Genomic DNA, 17,181 nt, shown 5'->3' with positions numbered 1-17,181 from the left:
GTTTGGGAGCAGAGAGAGTTGTGATGTGCAATGTGCCTCTTTCAGGGGATCGAAGGAGAGGTCGCAGATCTGGTCCATGCGAGGAGTGCTTTGTGGCCTCCACCTATGCTCTACTTGTACATTTGTCAATAAACTCGTATTAGAAAAACACCAAAAGCCTGCAGGGATCTCTCCTCCATAGGGTGCCCAGATTGCTAGAGCTGCCCCCAGGAACGTCACCCCTCTCCGGGAAGTGGGGCGTGCCTAATACGCGCTACAGCTCCCACAGCTGCTGCAATTGCTAGATTGCGGTGAACAACGTAAACACCACCCATCTGCTCCTGACTGCAGGTACTCTGCATTGCAGGGGTGGGGGACATGTGGCTCTCCAGGTGTGGTTGGACTGCAACTCACATCATCCTTCACCATTGGCTATGCTAGCTAGGGCTGAGGAGAGCTGCAGTCCAACAACATCCGGAGGGCCACATATTCCCCAGCCCTGCTATATGGTACTGCACTTATGGCTGTGAAGCCTGTAATGCAGACAGGCTGAACTAGTGTGATGTTACAGAATGTCAATTAACATTCCAACTGCTCAGGGAACAAAGCTGTCAGCACAAGGTCCACACCCCATTTTGTGTGAGTTTGGCCGGGAAGAAAACCTAAACATGCCCTATGGAAGGAGAAACTCTAGGAGGCAGGTTAAGGATGAGAAGGAGACTCTAGAAGACAGGTGACTTAAAGGACAATGCACTCAGAGGCAGGATGGTGAAGGAAGTGGTAGAGAAAGCAAGGAGGTGAGTTATGGGGAGGGCAGGGCAGGTGGAAGAGACAGAGCTTTGAGGAAAAGTCTTGTCGATTGTGGGCTAGGGAGTCAAGAAGGCAGGGGGTTGCTAGGTCTAGATTAGGGCTGAACCAAAATGGCTCTGTTGAGGGCAATGAAACAGGGAGACCCAGTTCAGTTACTTTTCAGGAGTTAGGGAGGAATAGGAAAATGTTGGGCGGGGGGTCACGCCACTTACTTTCCCTTTTTATCAAGTAGGCCAACTCCGGCCCCCATTTAAAACCACTTTCTCACATGCATGGCAAAAGAGAGCGCTGACAGCTACCTGCTGCCATTTCCAACCCCCAAGTATGAATATACCAATGCCCACCTGCACTACATCTGCCTGCACAAAGTGCTTTTAATCCTAGGGATGGGAGCAGACTATTAAAAACCCCCAAAGGAATAGCAAAGCAAGCAACACCCCTGAAACAGTAGTCTCCAACGTTTTTGGATCTGTGGGCACATTTGGGAACTTGAGACACTGCTGTGGGCACCACCACGCAATGCCTAATCAGTGGATCGCGACTTTGGCGTCTACTTGTCATGTCTCTGGATCTTAGGCTGCGTCTTATTCAGCAAAACCGTTTGTTTCGTGTCTATTAGACACTGCAACATCTCTTTAATAAGGGATTGTCTAATTCAGCTAATTGCTGGCGGTACAGTACAGCTAATGATTTTAAATGTCTTTTAAACATGTGTTTTGACAATGTCCAATAGTTGCTTCTTTTGGGGAGGAGGTTATTACACAGATGAATTTTGTACTGGAACAGTCTTTCATATTCACTGATGTATACGCTCTTTTAAATTATTTACCTGCTTCATGGAAATTAACAAATGGTCAATGTAAATGGCTTTTTGACAGCTAAAAGACTGATATTATAACACTAGAAGGATACACACTCATCTCCTATAATGCAGTGGATTGAGGACCTGACAATGCTTTCAATATTTGAATGGGTGGCGTATAGGCACCACCTTCAAATGGATACTTATTTGGATATTTGGTCCACTTTTCTTGAAGCCCATGTATCCTAGCTAGAAAGATGTATGCATTTCATACGTATTCATTCATATATACAAAACCATGTATGTATATTAAAGCAATAGACATTTTTTAAAAATTAAAATGGTTTGCAGAGGTCTGTGGGTACCTTATTGGGGACCTCTGTCCTGAAATGTTTTGGCTATTTTCTTCCCCATTTTGGTGGCTGTCTCAGGGCTGAAATGGTTGAATTGAAGCATTTTAGTCTAGGGCAGGTCTAGAACCTGAGAGGACTCCTGTGCCTCCAAGGGCTGTCTAGAAAAGAGCGACTTGCCAGCTCCCATCACTGCAGCCCTGTGTGTGACCAGGCAATCCCAAGGTGGCAGCGAGGACAATGCACTTTTCTATATGAGGCTTGTAACCTGCCACTTTACTGAGGCTTCTGTTTCCGGATTCTTTGCAGGATTAAGATCGGCTCCTTTGCACGTGTTTTTTCCGGGGGAGGGGGGGGTCCTTCTCTTCCTTTCCTTATGTTCCATTACACAACCACTAAGTGGTGCTGTGGTATAATGGAATCGCTCAATTATGCTAGCCTTTATCCCGCCGTTCACAAATACCAGCACACTTTCCTCATTAGGAAAAAAACCCTGCTGAAAGGCTTGCAAATCACGGGAGAAGCCCCGGAGAATGATGACATCGTATAAAGGACCCGCAAACTACCGTAAGTGAGGAATCATGAGTGCACAAGAAAGGCCTCATGTCGAAAGGCTCAGTGGTTTGGGACCTCAATATTAGAGGTAGCGCCTCTGCCAGTATACACTACCCAGGTATTAAGATCTGCCAAGGGGCTTTCTCCACATCCCAGGATTGGGTCCTGTCCATTACGTGGAGATGTGTGAAAGGGAGTTATTGGCTGTGGCACCCCGATTTGGGTGTGCCCTCCCCTCGGAGGCCCGGCTGGTGCTGACATTGATCTTATTTCATCACCAAGTTAAGACCTGGCTTTTTACCCCAGCCTTTGGGTCTTAGTGTCTGTAGCTTGGTTTGATTTATTTGCTTGGGTTATTAGTGCTGATTTTATATTGATGGTGAGTGTAGTGGACTGTGGATTATTATTGTTTAATGGTTTTATGATTAATTATTCAATTGAGAGAGAGAGAGAGAGAGAGAGAGAGAGAGAGAGAAGCAGTGTGAAGAGGTGCTTCATTATACCCCCTGATTTAAACCAGCCAGCCAATTGTTAGAGCAACACAACAATAGAACCCATGACCTAGGGAGGTGGTGGGCTCTTGCACACTGGAGGCCTTCAAGACGAGGCTGGACAGCCACCTGTCAGGGATGCTCTGACTTGGATTCCTGCATTGAGCAGGGGGTTGGACTTGATGGCCTTGTAGGCCCCTTCCAACCCTACTATTCTAGGATTCTAAGATTCTTTGGCTGCAAGCTTCTAATTACCTATACTGTTCCATGTCCAGCTTGTTCCCCACCAGGAGAACAGGCGATTTGTGCTGCACATTTTTCAAGTGGAGTGCAATGATGTCCAGGTACTGCCGGCTTCCCTCGAAGCTCTTTCGGCTGTCGATGCTGTAGACAACCATGAACGCACTGGCCCAGTTCAGGTATCGCTCGCAGCTCATGGGCGCATCCTAGCAGAAAACCATGCAGGGACTGTCAGTAGGTGTTGCCCGCCACTGGAATCCATGACTCCCTCTAATAGCAGACTCGGTGCCCCCGTGCCAACAGGCATGGAACCAAAACAGGGTCACCGAGAAATAAGAGCGAGGTCTCACTATGCTTGGGAGAACCCCATATTTGCAGAGGCACAAAAACATCTAAAAAAACCTCAGGCCATCAGAGGAGGAGGAAGCAGCAGCAGTGAGGCACTGTCGATCATGCCTGGATACAGCTTCAGCTGAGAGCCTCTTTCCCTCCAGCCACTAACTACAGCTGGTGGAGTCATCAGAGAGAGAGAAAGCATCACCCCTTCCATTGTGCTTCCATCTCAACGACCTGCCGAACTTTGTAACTAAGGATCTAGTGCCCACATTCGTTTTTTTCCTCCTCCCTCCCAATCCCCCTTTCCTTTTGTGCTATGTCTTTTAGACTGTAAGGTTGTGGGTAGGGACCATCTGATTTCTGATTTTGGTAAACCGCTCTAGGAGCCTTTTTGACTGAAGAGTGGGATAAAAATAGTTAAAAAAAACAACAACAACACACACAAAGCAAATAGCAAAAAGCAAATATTCTCTCCTGAGACAAACCAGTCCAGTGAGGGCTGAGCATGTTCTGTGGAAACCAACAAATCACAGAATACAGTCAGTTGTAAAAGAAAAGCAGTGCCAGTGTGATGTAGTAGTTAGTGTGTTGGACCGGAGAGACCTGGGATCTAGTCCCCACTCTGCCATGAAGCTCATTGGGTGACTTTGGGCCAGTCACTGACCTAATTCGTATGTAACAACAACCCACATATGGTCTGGGTATGGGTTGTTGTACCCAGAGTACAGATTGAGTATAGGTTGTTCTTAAATCATGGGTTGTTGCTGAATTGTGACTTGTCATTACATATGAACCCTCTGTTATGCTTTAGCTATGGGTTGTTAACCATGAACAATCAGGAATTCACAACCCACTAACAAACCATGGATTCTTTTCCTGGGTTGTTCGTGGTTAACAACCCATAGTTAAACCGTAGTGCAGGTTCACACATAATGACAACCCACTATTCTACAACAACCCATACTCAACTCATATTCTGGGTTGTCGTTACGTGTGAACCAGATCACTGACTTTCAGCCTAAGCTATTTTACAGGGTTGTTGCAAGCATAAAATAGAACTGCCTTCGGCTCCTTGAAGAGGAAAAAAGGTGGTGCAAACATGTAATAATAAATAAAACAAATGTTAAAAAATGAAAAACTGAGGGTGGGGGGAAGAGTTAATTACCTTGCTTGAGCCGCTAAAACCTTATGTTATCCCAGAGGAAGGCATGTCTGGCTGCAGGGCTGGAACCCTGAACAGGACCACTTTTGTTACGAGATGAAGGTGCAAGAAAATCATACAACATATATCTAGTGGATATATGCTCTGTACCTTGCATAGCTCCATTAGAGTTCTGACTGGTTCTGACTGAAACCCAGAGCGGATTCACCGCCCCACAGACATCAGAGACACCAGCCTCCACTGTGTAGTAGATCCCACTTGCAAGAACACAAGAAGAACCCTGTGGGATCAAATCAAAGTCTCATCCATCATTCTGTTTCCCGGGGTGGCCACTGGAGTGCCTCTGAGAAGCTGCTTTAGTCTTTCCTCCTATGGAAGGTGCTTCAACCCCAGAGCCTTGCAGCCTGCCACCGCCTCCTCCTCCTCCTCTGGCTTTTGTCCATTGTGGACCAAAAGCAACTGGACGCTGCAGTTGGCACTGCATTAAAAAAAGCCATCGCCTGATTTGACTGAGGATGTGAAGAGCGCTGCCTTGGGCCAAGAAACTCTCAGCGCCGTACAAGATCAGCGCACTGTGGTCCTCCAATAAGATAGGCTTGCACACGGACTCTGGCATTTCTCCTTTAATCTGCGGTTCTGCTTTTCTCTCCCCACCCTTTAATTAAAAGAAGCTTTGTTTTTAGCTTTAAAAGAAACCTTCTTCTGTTTACCTGACTGTGCCTAAAACAGGGATGGTGAACCTCTGGCCAAATTTGGCCCACCAGGCCGGCCTATCCAGTTTATAATATTAATCTCTTTTTCAAGATCGTCTATCTTGAAATATTTCAAGAAATGCATGAGAAAGAAGCATGATACCTCCAGCGTCCCAAGTGGACTGCATTTGCTTTATATGTTAAGTGGCACGTAACACGGCCGTGGACAAGCCAAATGCAGGGCGGGCTGCAGCTCAGAGGGGCAGTACCCCAGCCTTGTCCCATCCCCCCGCCCCTTGTAGCAGGAGTCGAGATGCATTCGAGATGCAAAACCATGCATTTCTGTCTGCCAACTCGATATTGCACATTTCAAATTGTAGGGAAGTTTGCAAATCACCTGGGAGATAGTTGTGCACCCAGCCCAGATGGAGCAGGAATCATAGAATAGTAGGGTTGGAAGGGGCCGACAAGGCCATCGTGTCCAACCCCCTGCTCAAGGCAGGAATCCAAGTCAGAGCATCCCCGACAGGTGGCTGTCCAGTCTCATCTTGAATGCCTCCAGTGTGGGAGAGCCCACCGCCTCCCCAGGTGAATGGTTCCATTGTCGTATTGCTCTAACAGTCAGGACGTTTTTCCTGATGTTCAGCCGGAATCTGGCTTCCTCTCACTGGAGCCCATTATTCCATGTCCTGCACTCTGGGATGATTGAGATCCTGGCCTTCCTCTCTGTGATAACCTTTCAAGTACTTGAAGAGTGCTATCATATCTCCCCCTCAGTCTTCTCTTCTCAAGGCTGAACATGCTCAGTTCTTTCAGTCTCTCCTCACAGGGCTTTGTTTCCAGTTCCCTGATCATCTTTGTTGCCCTTCTCTGAACCCTCTCCAGCTTGTCTGCATCCTTCTTAAGTGTGGTGCCCAGAACTGGACACAGTACTCCAGATGAGGCCTAACCAGTGCTGAGTAGAGGGGAACTAGTACTTCCCGGGATTTGGAAGCTATGCTTCTATTAATGCAGCCCAAAAGAGCATTTGCCTTTTTTGCAGCCACATCACATTGTTGGCTCATATTCAGCTTGTGATCGACCACAATTCCAAGATCCTTCTCGCTTGTAGTGTGGTTGAGCCACGTATCCCCCATCTTGTAACTGTGCATTTGCTTTCTTTTTCCTAGGTTCAGAACTTGGCATTTATCCCTCTTAAATGTCATTCTGTTGTTTTCTGCCCAGCGCTCCAGTCTATCCAAATCACTTTGAATTTTGTTTCTGTCTTCAAGTTATTAGCTATCCTGCCCAATTTTGTGTCATCTGCAAATTCAGTAAGCATTCCCTGCACCTCCTCCTTGAAGTCATTAATAAAAATGTTGAAGAGCACTGGGCCCAGGACTGAGCCCTGCTGTACCCCGCTTGTCACCTCTCCCCAGTTTGAGAGAAGATCTTATTGATAAGCACTCTTTGAGTCCGATTTTGTAGCCAACTGTGGATCCACCGGATCGTTGTTTCATCTAGCCCACTTTGAGCTAGTTTGCTCATCAGGATATCATGGGGCACTTTGTCGAAAGCTTTGCTGAAGTCGAGGTATATTATGTCCACAGCATTCCCACAGTCCACAGGGGAGGTGACCTGATCAAAAAATGAGATCAGGTTCGTCTGGCAGGATTTGTTCTTGACAAATCCATGTTGGCTTCGAGTAATCACTGCATTGTTTTCAAGGTACGTACAGATGGATTGCTTGATAATCTGCTCCAGAATTTTCCCAGGGATTGATGTCAGACTGACTGGTCTGTAGTTCCCAGGTTCCTCCTTTTTACCCTTTTTGAAGATAGGGACAACATTACCCTCCTCCAGTCATCTGGCACTTCACCCGTCCTCCATGATTGCTCAAAAATAATCGACAGGAGGGGCTTGATGAGGCCAGTGGGGCTACTCATGAGTAAATTTGCATAGTTGCATCTCTGTGGGAAAGGACTCATCAAACACCTCTGTCCAAAAAATCCTTGAGGAAATACATTGCCTTAAGTATAAGCTGTCTTCCAAAATGAACACCCAGGATAAATGCAAGATGCTATTTCACAGTGATGTCTCCAAATCCTACTTCTGTGAGAAGTGGAATACCAAGGAAAAGAGAGCCTCTGCTCAGGAAATATGCTCACCCATTCATGTTGGACAAGAGGTTGTGCTTACTTATGAAGGGGATGCCTTTAGTGCTATACACCATCTCTGTGATAATAAGGCCATGAGTGATGGGAGCTGTTTACCTTGTGCAGCAAAGTTTTCTTGTTTTGGAAAAGAGCTGTTTGATTAATCTTTCAGAATATAGATGCGACTATGCAGATTTACTCATGTGTAGTCCTATTGGCCTCAATGGGTTTTACTTGCTCCATCTGGTGGGGCAGGGGGATGAACGGGTGTCTCCCAGGAGATTTGCAAACTTGCATTTGCACACAATGTCCATCTGCAATATGAACCTGGTAGACGGTAATGCATGAATTTCACTGCAACACACTGCATTACCAACGGTGCTTTGCACTATTTCCAAAGTCTCCAAGGACGCTTTGGGAAAAGTGCATCTTCCTTGTCACTGCAGCTCCGGGTTCGGTTACCTGGTCAGCTGTATCCATCACCTTCAGCAGAACTGTCTGTTGGTCTACAACCTCTTCTGAAGCATAAGTGTCCTCTGCAAGAGAAAGATTCTTTTCAAGTGGGCCAACATTAATTTGGAAGAGTGCAAGTTTCTCCTCTTCCAAAGTCTGAGCTGTTACCCTCACAGGACATGCAAGCAGGGACTAACATTTTTGCTAGGTCAGAGTGAAATCCTGCAAGCTGCCTTCTATCTTGCCAGTTCATGGAAATACATTTACAAGGGCATCTTGTTGCAGCAAGGCGCCCTTGACGTGTCTTTGGGTACTTCCAGACTTCTAGTGCTACCAGTCAGAAGGCATCATGCAGCTGTTCCATCTTTTTTCTCCTTAACAGAATTTCTGTGGTAAGAAAAATGACAGAAGAAGCAGTGAGGAAACACAGGAGGGTTACAAGGAGAAGATGACGTTGTCTGGACCCCGCATAAAATTCTGTGAACAAGGCGGAGCAGCGGTGCCTTAAGAGTGGTGCCTGGAGGCATCCGTAGTCTCTAGACACATGGAGGGCACCTGGAATTAGGGATGTACGGACTGTGTAAAATCTGCTCCATCTGTGTTTTGTGGATTGTCAGGCGCCTTTTGTTCTGTCATCCGCCCCCAGACAGAGGCGAATATTTTTTTTCCATCATGCAGAAAGATATGGAAATAATTATGTAAATATTTATGTAAGTATTTACGTAAGTATTTACATAATTTACCCCAGTACATAACATTTAGTGTATTGTCCCCTATTCCATTCTATGTTTCCTCAGCAGAAACGTACGTATTTTTCTACGGATTTATATGCGCAATTTTGCAAAGTAAAAAAATCATCCGAAAGTCCATGGACTCCACAGGGCCTGAGGGGGTTGCTCTGCAGTGGATTCTGCAGGTCGGATTCTTAGAAATCTGAGCTCATTTTAATCCATCTCAAATGTCTCCAGCAGCCCTACCTGGAATGCAGAGCGCTTCCTTGGAGATCACACTCAGCCCACACTTGTGGGATGGAAGTAGAAAGTTGGCTGGCCCTATTCCAGCGCAGCTGTACTCCAAACTTAAACTGGCTCTGGGTGTCTCTACACGAGTGATTGCACGCTTCTGATTGGTCACTCACAGAAGTCTGCAGGTCCTTTACGTGATGTTGTCAACCTCCAGGAAGTCTCCTGCACATTTCCCCCTTTCAAAATGATTGGCAATAAGCTGGTAATAAAAGGTAATGGCGCCATATCGGCAGCGTGTAATGCCGGCATAGCGCTACGAACTTGCTGAGGAAGGACTTTCCTTGATTCAAACCACGTGCCTGCCACGTAAATGCTGGAGCACTTTTCTCGATTGCAGGCCAATCGGAGGGAGAAGAAGGTAAAATGTCTCCCTGAAACAAAGGGAGACAGATCTGATCCCCCACCAAGCTTAGAATCAACGTCCTCTGTTGATTCAGACCACCCTATTAAGTTCAGTGGGGCTTACTCCCAAGTAAGTGTGCCTAAGATTGCAGACGTACAACACAATCTTTTGTCTACTCAGAACTCCCACTGAGTTCAATGGGGCTTACTCCCAAGCAAGTGTGCTGAGGATTGCAGACTAGCAGCACAATCTTACATCTACTCAGAAGTAACTCCCATTAAGCCCAATGGGACTTACTCCCAAGCAAGTGTGCTGAGGGTTGCAGACTTTGCACTCATGCCAGGGAGGGAGGGATGCGCTCCCTCGATTCAAGCCATGTGTCTGCCATGTAAAGGAGCCCATCCTAATCCTATAAGGAAAGCAAAAGGAGAAAGCCCCAGTAAGGATAAGGGTTTTTTCCTTAATGCAGAGACACCCTCTGTCACATCAAAAGTGCAATTCAAAACTAACTGCCATGTGCTTGCCAGTCACCCCAGTACCTTTGCATGGCTTGGCCAAAAAGAACTGGAATCTGGGAATCTCCCACAAAAACTGGAATGTCGCTTCTTATTCAGAAAGTGGCTAGACACCTTGCCTACATGTTTCCTCTTGTATCGAGATAGCTTACTCTCTAGCCCCTTTCGATGAAAACTCCCAATTCAGGGAAGAGGCTTCGTCTCCTGAAAAGAGTACTGGGTCACCTCCAAAACTCTTTCTCTCCTGCCTTCTCCTAAATCCTCATCTCCCCATCCCCATCCCCGGACTCTGGACTCTACTCAAAATAGCCACCTGCCAAGAATTTCTGCAAGATTATATCTCCACTTTCTTGTCCCTGACACACTGATGGAGCCTTTGGCAGCCTGAGGTCTTGCTCATCGTTCTCCACAGATGCACCAATAAGCAGAAAACAAAGGGAGCTGCCAAGTCAGATGGTCCTCAGTCCCTCTAGCTCAGTATTACCTACAGCGATTGGCAGCAGCCCTCCAAAGTTTCAGCCAGGGGTCTTTTCCATGCCTACCTGGAGCTGCTGGGGATTGAACCTGTGACCTTCTGCATGCAATGCTGGGGCTCTATCACTGAACTACAGCCACACTCCATACAATTCTAAAGGTACAGCCATCCTTCCAGCACAAAGCAAGGCTTGTCCAGGATATGAACCCAGGGCCGCTCGTAACCTAAGCGGGAATTGCATCGATCTAAATTCTACTCTGGGAACCTTGCATGTGTCTATCCACATAGGTCAGGGGCAGGGAACATGTGGCCTTCCAGATGTTAATCCATTCTCCACGAGGCTTTTATTGTGCACTCATGACTACTCACTCACGGTAGTTTGTGGGTCCTTTAGATGATGTCATTGTCCTCCAGGGCCTCTCCCATGCTTTGCAACTTTTATTGCAGGGGGGTTTCCTAGTGAGGAAAGTCTGGTATTTTTCTCAATAGCACTATAGAAGACTAGTGTAATTGCGCAATTCCATTATACCACAGTGCCACCTAGTGGTTGTCTAATGGAACGTATAGGAAGGCAGAGAAAGGAAACCCCCAGAAAAAAACATATGTAAAGGCGCTGATCAGAAGCAGAAGCCTTGGAAAAGGTGAAGGTTAAAAGCCTCATGGAGAAAAGCCTGCTGTTGGATTGCAACTCCCATCATCCATCACCATTGGCTGTGCTGGCTAGTGCTGATAGGAACTGCAATTCAACAACACCTAGAGAGCCACACGTTCCCCATCCCTGACATAGATGGCACATAGGAAGCTGCCTTATACTGAGTCAGGCCCTGGGTCCATCTAGCCCAGGATTGTCGACACTGACTGGCAGTGATGGCTTTCCAGGGTTTCAGGCAGGAGTTTTCCCATCCCTACCTGGAGATGCTGGGGACTGAACCTGAGACCTTCTGCATGCAAAGCAGGGGCTCTACCACTGAGCTATGATCCTTCCTAGGGGTGTACGGAACTCACCTCCAAGTCCGCTGGGGGGTCCACGGGGGGGGAGGCAATCCGTTCCTCCCTCTGGAATCCTCCCCGGCTGGCTCCGTTCCATGGCAAGTCCGTGGAGCTGCTGGCCGGGACTGTCTGCTGCTGGACTACCAGTCTTCAGACGCAAATGGCATCCGGCGTAGCGGACGCCATTTGCATCCCTGCCTTTTGCCGTGATAGGCTACGTAAAGATTTACATAGCCTATCACAGCAAAGAGCAGGGACGCAAATGGCGTAGAGGATAGGCTACGTAAATCTTTAAGTAGCCTATCACGGCAAAAGGCAGAGACACAAATGGCGTCTGCTATGCCGGACGCCATTTGTGTCCGAAGACAGGCAGCAGCGGACAGGACAGGCAGCAGTGGATGGCAGCAGACGGATGGCAGCAGGTAGGATCCGTTCCACGCAGATCCCCCCAGGTGGTGGAGGTGAGTCTTTCGTTCCGTTGTGGGCTCCAGGGGGCTGGATTCTTGGAATCCAGCCTCACTGGAGTCCATGGCGGAATTCTCCACCATCCCTAATTCCTTCCACAATTTGGGCCCTTTACTTTCTAACCCCACCCTACCCCCACCCCCCACAAGCAGCCAGATATATGCAGCCTACAGCGCTGCATGTGAGGGTGTGAGGACTGGGATGCTGATCCCATGAGAGGGCTATGGCAGGGCATCTTGGACATCGGCCAAACTGGCGAGCCAGAGAAAGAGACAGGGGCAGGGAGGGACCGCTGTGGCACAAAGCTCCCATCACGTGCCCTGCCTCCCTCACTGCAACTTCTGTGGTTAACAGAGGCATTGCTGTAGCTGCGACGCGGAGCCTCTTTGGCCTGGAGGAGGAGGCCACCCCAGGCTCCATCTGCCGCAGGTCCCTGCCCTGCCCTCCCCGGGTGTCATGTTCCTCCTGGCAGAGAGGCACCCCACGGTTTAGAATCGCTGGTCTCCCTGCACACACACCACTGAAAACATGCTCTGCACTGGGAACTCCACCCTATTCCACCCCCCCCCCCCAATGAAAGCTCAACAATAATGACCTTCGAAAGAGAGGGAAATTCCTCTTGGTCCAGCTGAGGACGTCTCCCCGCCTCCCTCTCTTTTCTGTGTGCTAAATGAATGCTCTGTGATTCAGCTCTGGCGAGATATTTTCACAGAGACTTCAGAAACTGAGGGAGGGCATCGTCTCTTTCCCCTTTCTTGGAAACAAGCGGGGCAGGGTTCCAGACAGAGGGCTCCTCGCGCTGCTGCCAATCAGACGGCACTGGGCAGCTGCGCTTGCTTGTCTTCTCTGATGGATAATTCTCCTCCGATAAGAAAAGAGACGGAAGAAGCATTGGGAAAACATGGGAGGGCTGCAAAAGGAAGGCAATGACATCTGGATCCACTGTAAAATTATTGTACAATCGCCCTGCCTGCCTCATCCTTGGGCGCTTACAGGGGCTCCGGATGTTGTCCTTCTACTTGTGACCATCTTGTGTTTTCTTATTGCTTATTCTGTCTTTTACCTTATGCAGAAAATCTGGGCATCTCTACACCAACCTAAAATCCTGCATTTAAAACGGGGCTTTCCACTTGGGGGTTGGACTCGATGTCCTTGTAGACCCCTTCCAACCCTACTATTCTATGATTCCATTTTAAATGCAGGATCACAACGACTCCCTTTTTCACCCCCTCCCCTTTCCCCCTCCTTCTCCCCATATCTGAGTCTTATTAGATAAGACTCCATTATCTTTCAAAGATCTCGCTCCTCTTCTTGCCGCTTTTCCTCTTCATGGAGGGAACTCAAGCGGAGCACAACGGAGTAATTTGATAGCTCATTATCTGTAATCTATGTAAAAATGGAACAAAGGGCATTTAGTGCAAGAGACGCCCTGGAGGGTCACAGCGTCATATAAAGAGCCCGCAAACGTCTGTGAGGGAGCAATCTCAATCTCCGGATAAAAGCTCCGTGTGAAGAAAGCCTCCATCAAGATGGAACAGCTACACAAAGCCTTCTGACTGCAAGTGCTAGGAGTCCTCCATCTGGAAGCACCCGTACCTGGGAACTTGAAGAAAGGATATTATTTGGGAACTTCACCCATTAAAGTTGTTATGCCTTTGGACAAGTTTATGTGTCGCTTCTGTTCATATCTCGGCTAACCTTTGTGATAAATCATTCACAGATCTTTGCTGTGTCCTGTTGGGTTGGCCTATAAAAACAGTTCTGACTTCTTGAACGTGATTGCAGTGGGAAAATATGTGGACAATATTTAGCATTGGCAGCACAAGATAAAAGTGAGCATGAAATTTTGGCCCAGCCTGATTCTTTTTAAAATTATTTATTTTAGAAAGACCCCTGCCAAAGCTAACACATTTCACAAATTGCAGGTTTGTGAATTCAAATGAAACTGTGCACCATCCAGATGGCATAAGGCATTCTGAGTGAAAAAAGAAAAGAGAGAGAGAGCTTACGTATAAAAATCCTATGGACTTTCTTCAGAAGGTGCAAGCATATATTAGTATTTATGCTGCTTTCTGAAGGACACCCATGAAAATGCATGGATGGACAGCCCTCAGTTTGTATCTACAAAAGTTGTCTAGAAGAGGGAATTGGTGTAGCTTGTCACTCTGTATGTCTGCAACAGTCAGAAAAGCTGCACTTGCCAAACTTCACTACTTCACCCAATTGTACAAGCTACAGGGGGCTGTAAAGCTAAAATGGTGCCATGCCCAGCATACAACGCTTGCTGTTGATCTTAGCCAGGTAGTCCACTGAACCTGAAGGGAGCTGTCTTGTCAAAGGGTGTCTAGAACGTCAAGAACAGATTTTCAAAAGTTATTGGGAAAAGTTGTTCAGGTTGGCCATAAGTTCAGGCTGGGAGGAATTGGGCGGGCTAGTAAAAAGGTATGGGGGTGTGTGGGAGAGAGAGGTCCTCCCTCGATTTTGGGATGGGAGAACTGCCCCTTCCCAAACAAACTGCAAGGTGGTCCTAACTCCTTCACACATTAAACTGGACGCCATGGGAAGATGCCTTAGAAAAGCTTTCCCCAAGCTGGTGCCCTACAGATCTCTTGGACTACAACTCCCATCACAGATGCTTTTCAGCACCATTGGCCATGCTGGCTGGGGATGATGGAAGGTGTTATTCATCTGGAGGGCACCAGGTTGGGGAGGTCTGCCTTAGAACAATGGTTCTCAAACTTCCTACCTGTATGAACCTGCCTGGGCCCTCAGGTTGGGCACACAGATGCCTGCCACCAGGCACAAGAGACAGGGCCTTTTCAGTGGTGACCTCATCTTTGTGGAACTCCCTCCCACAGGTTGCACATTTGGTCAGCAATTTAGTTGCTCCTAAACAGACCTTTAAAACCTTTTTATGCTGTTCTGTTCTTCATCACTGATACTTGTCTGGAGTTGTTTCAAAACTGTGATTACTCTGCATTTTATCTTTACTGGTCTGGACTGGGATGTTATTAGCAGAGGCCTACAGCAAGGCAGGACCATAGCTCAGTAGTAGCGCACATGATTTGCATACAGAAGGTCCCAACTTCAAATCCCAGCATCTCCAGGTCAGGAAGGGAAACGCTCCTTTCGGAAGCCCAGGAGAGCTGCTGCCAGTCGTGTTGACAACATAGCGATGGGTGCTATGACTTGATATAAGGCAGCTTCCTGTGTTGCATAGTTTGCTATTACATGTAAACAGGGAACCCGGTTTGTGCAAACTAGAATGGAGAAGGATGGCTGAACATGATTTCCAATTACGGCTTGGGCAAACCATGGGTGTCCCAGTTCAGATGTAATGGCAAACTAGTTTTCCATGAACCAGAAAATCAAAGAATCATAGAACAGTAGGGTTGGAAGGGGCCTACAAGACCATCGAGTCCAACCCCCTGCTCAGTGCAGGAAGCCATGTCAGAGCATCCCTGGCACATGGCTGTCCAGCCTCATCTTAATGCCTCCGGTGTGGGAGAGCCCACCACCTCCCTAGGGAATTGGTTCCATTGTCGTATTGCTCTAACCATCAGGAGTTTTTTCCTGATGTTCAGCCGGAATCTGGCTTCCTCTCACTGGAGCCCATTATTCCATGTCCTGCACTCTGGGATGATCGAGAAAAAATCCCGGCCTTCCTCTCTGTGACAACCCTTCAAGTACTTGAAGAGCGCTATCCTATCTCCCCCCAGTCTTCCCTTCTCAAGGCTAAACAGGCCCAGTTCTTTCAGTCTCTCGTCATAGGGCTTTGTTTCCAGCCCCCTTCTTAAAGTGTGGTGCCCAGAACTGGACACAGTACTCCAGTACTCCCCTCTACTTAGTACCCAGGGCTGAGTAGAGGGGAACTAATACTTAACGGGATTTGGAAGCTATATTTCTATTAAAGCAGCCCAAAATAGCATTTGCCTTTTTTGCAGCCACATCACATTGTTGGCTCATATTCAGCTTGTGATCAGGGAGGAAATAAGGCCATGAAACAAGAGAGCAGAGGGGAGACTAAGCTCCGAGAGCCAAATTATGGCTTGGCCGTTGCATCCAAACTAGGACACCACCTCATTTGCTATGCTTCATTTAAACATCACTTCGTTGGTTCACAATAGCTCTATCTCACAGCCCATGAAGGGTAAAAGAGAGCATCGTAAGTGAAATGTTTGGAGGATTTTAAAATCCCAACAGCCTCCCCTTTCCCTTCTACACAATCTGCATTTTCCATCTCTGCTTTCCTTGGTATGTGCTCTAAATTTGGCAGCTTGTTTTGAAACAACGGCAAAACAACACTGCAAGCAGAACTCCAGCAACTCAAAATACTCTGGAACGTTTCCGGACAAACCCTCCCCCTTCCCTAGAAGGGAGACATGCTGGTTGCTAACGTCCACTGGAGGCCCAGAGATCGGGCCCAGCTTTTCTGCTTGGTTCTTACCACACTCTTTTAGGATTGCTGCATGCAATACCTCCCCTCCCGGCCCTTTGGCCTCTGGTGGCTCCCTGCTGGTGACTTGTGGGCCTCACATATGCCATAAGCAGAAGCAGAAATTTTGCACGCTGCATCAACCCATCTTGAGGAGCTTTGCTAGGGCATTCCAAACTCCAGTTTTTGTTTGTGGGGGCTAAACTACGCGTTATGTTAAATACGCAGCATCCAGATGAGCCTCACTTTCTTTTTTTTAATGACAAGTAAGGCCTGGATCAGGGCCCCTGTGTGCGTAGCTGGAGATAAACAAAGAAAATGAGGCTCAGTTGCAGCCTACAAATTTAAATTAGGGCTTTTCTACATGAGGCATTTATCATGCACTCATCATTCCCTACTCGCGGTTGTTTACGGGTTCTTTAGATGATGATGTGACCCTCCAGTTTCACTTCTGTGTCTAAAGAGCACTTTCAGCAAGTTTTTTTTTCTTCAGAGCAGGGAAAATGTGGCAATTAATTGTGAAAGTGAATGAAAGCACAGTTTCCCTTGTGTATTTGCACTATTCTGCTATGCCACAGTGCCCCCTAGAGGTTATATAGTGTAAAAGCAGGAAAGGAAACGCTCCTCATGTACTGCTTGGATCTCAGTTCTGTAACAAACCCCAAGGTAGATACAGCAGAATAACAGCTGATTAACGGCCTCATGTAGAAAAGCTCCAAGTGCGCAGTTTAGCCCTGAGTAACCCTTAGAACTGCATAAAAGCACTACTAGGGCTACGCGGGACTGTGGGTGTCCTCCTCCAATTCAGGGACTCTGAGGTGATGGGGACCTGCAGTGTAGCAGTCAAAAGATCCTGTTCTGTGGGGAGGATTATTGTTTCCACCAGGCCTGGCTAATGCAGAGCAGCCTTTCCCAACCTGGTGCTCGC

General features: G+C 47.5%; 1 protein-coding gene across 1 annotated transcript in view; it reads right to left on the bottom strand.

The window, feature by feature from the left end:
• RASL12 (RAS like family 12) overlaps window positions 1–17,181 on the bottom strand; it is a 59,364-nt gene that overhangs the window by 24,143 nt on the left and 18,040 nt on the right. The window contains exons 7-8 of the mRNA XM_084817452.1: window positions 8,015–8,088; window positions 3,243–3,433 (exon numbers count right to left, since the gene is read on the bottom strand). Of these exons, the coding sequence (XP_084673578.1) occupies window positions 3,243–3,433; window positions 8,015–8,088 (265 nt within the window). The remainder of the gene's footprint in view (window positions 1–3,242; window positions 3,434–8,014; window positions 8,089–17,181) is intronic.

This window comes from Heloderma suspectum, chromosome 11 (genome assembly GCF_057233095.1).
Source record: "Heloderma suspectum isolate Gila_16-S chromosome 11, 16-S_ref, whole genome shotgun sequence".
Classification (NCBI taxonomy): Eukaryota; Metazoa; Chordata; class Lepidosauria; order Squamata; family Helodermatidae; genus Heloderma; species Heloderma suspectum.
This window is presented reverse-complemented; position numbering and strand designations above follow the sequence as displayed.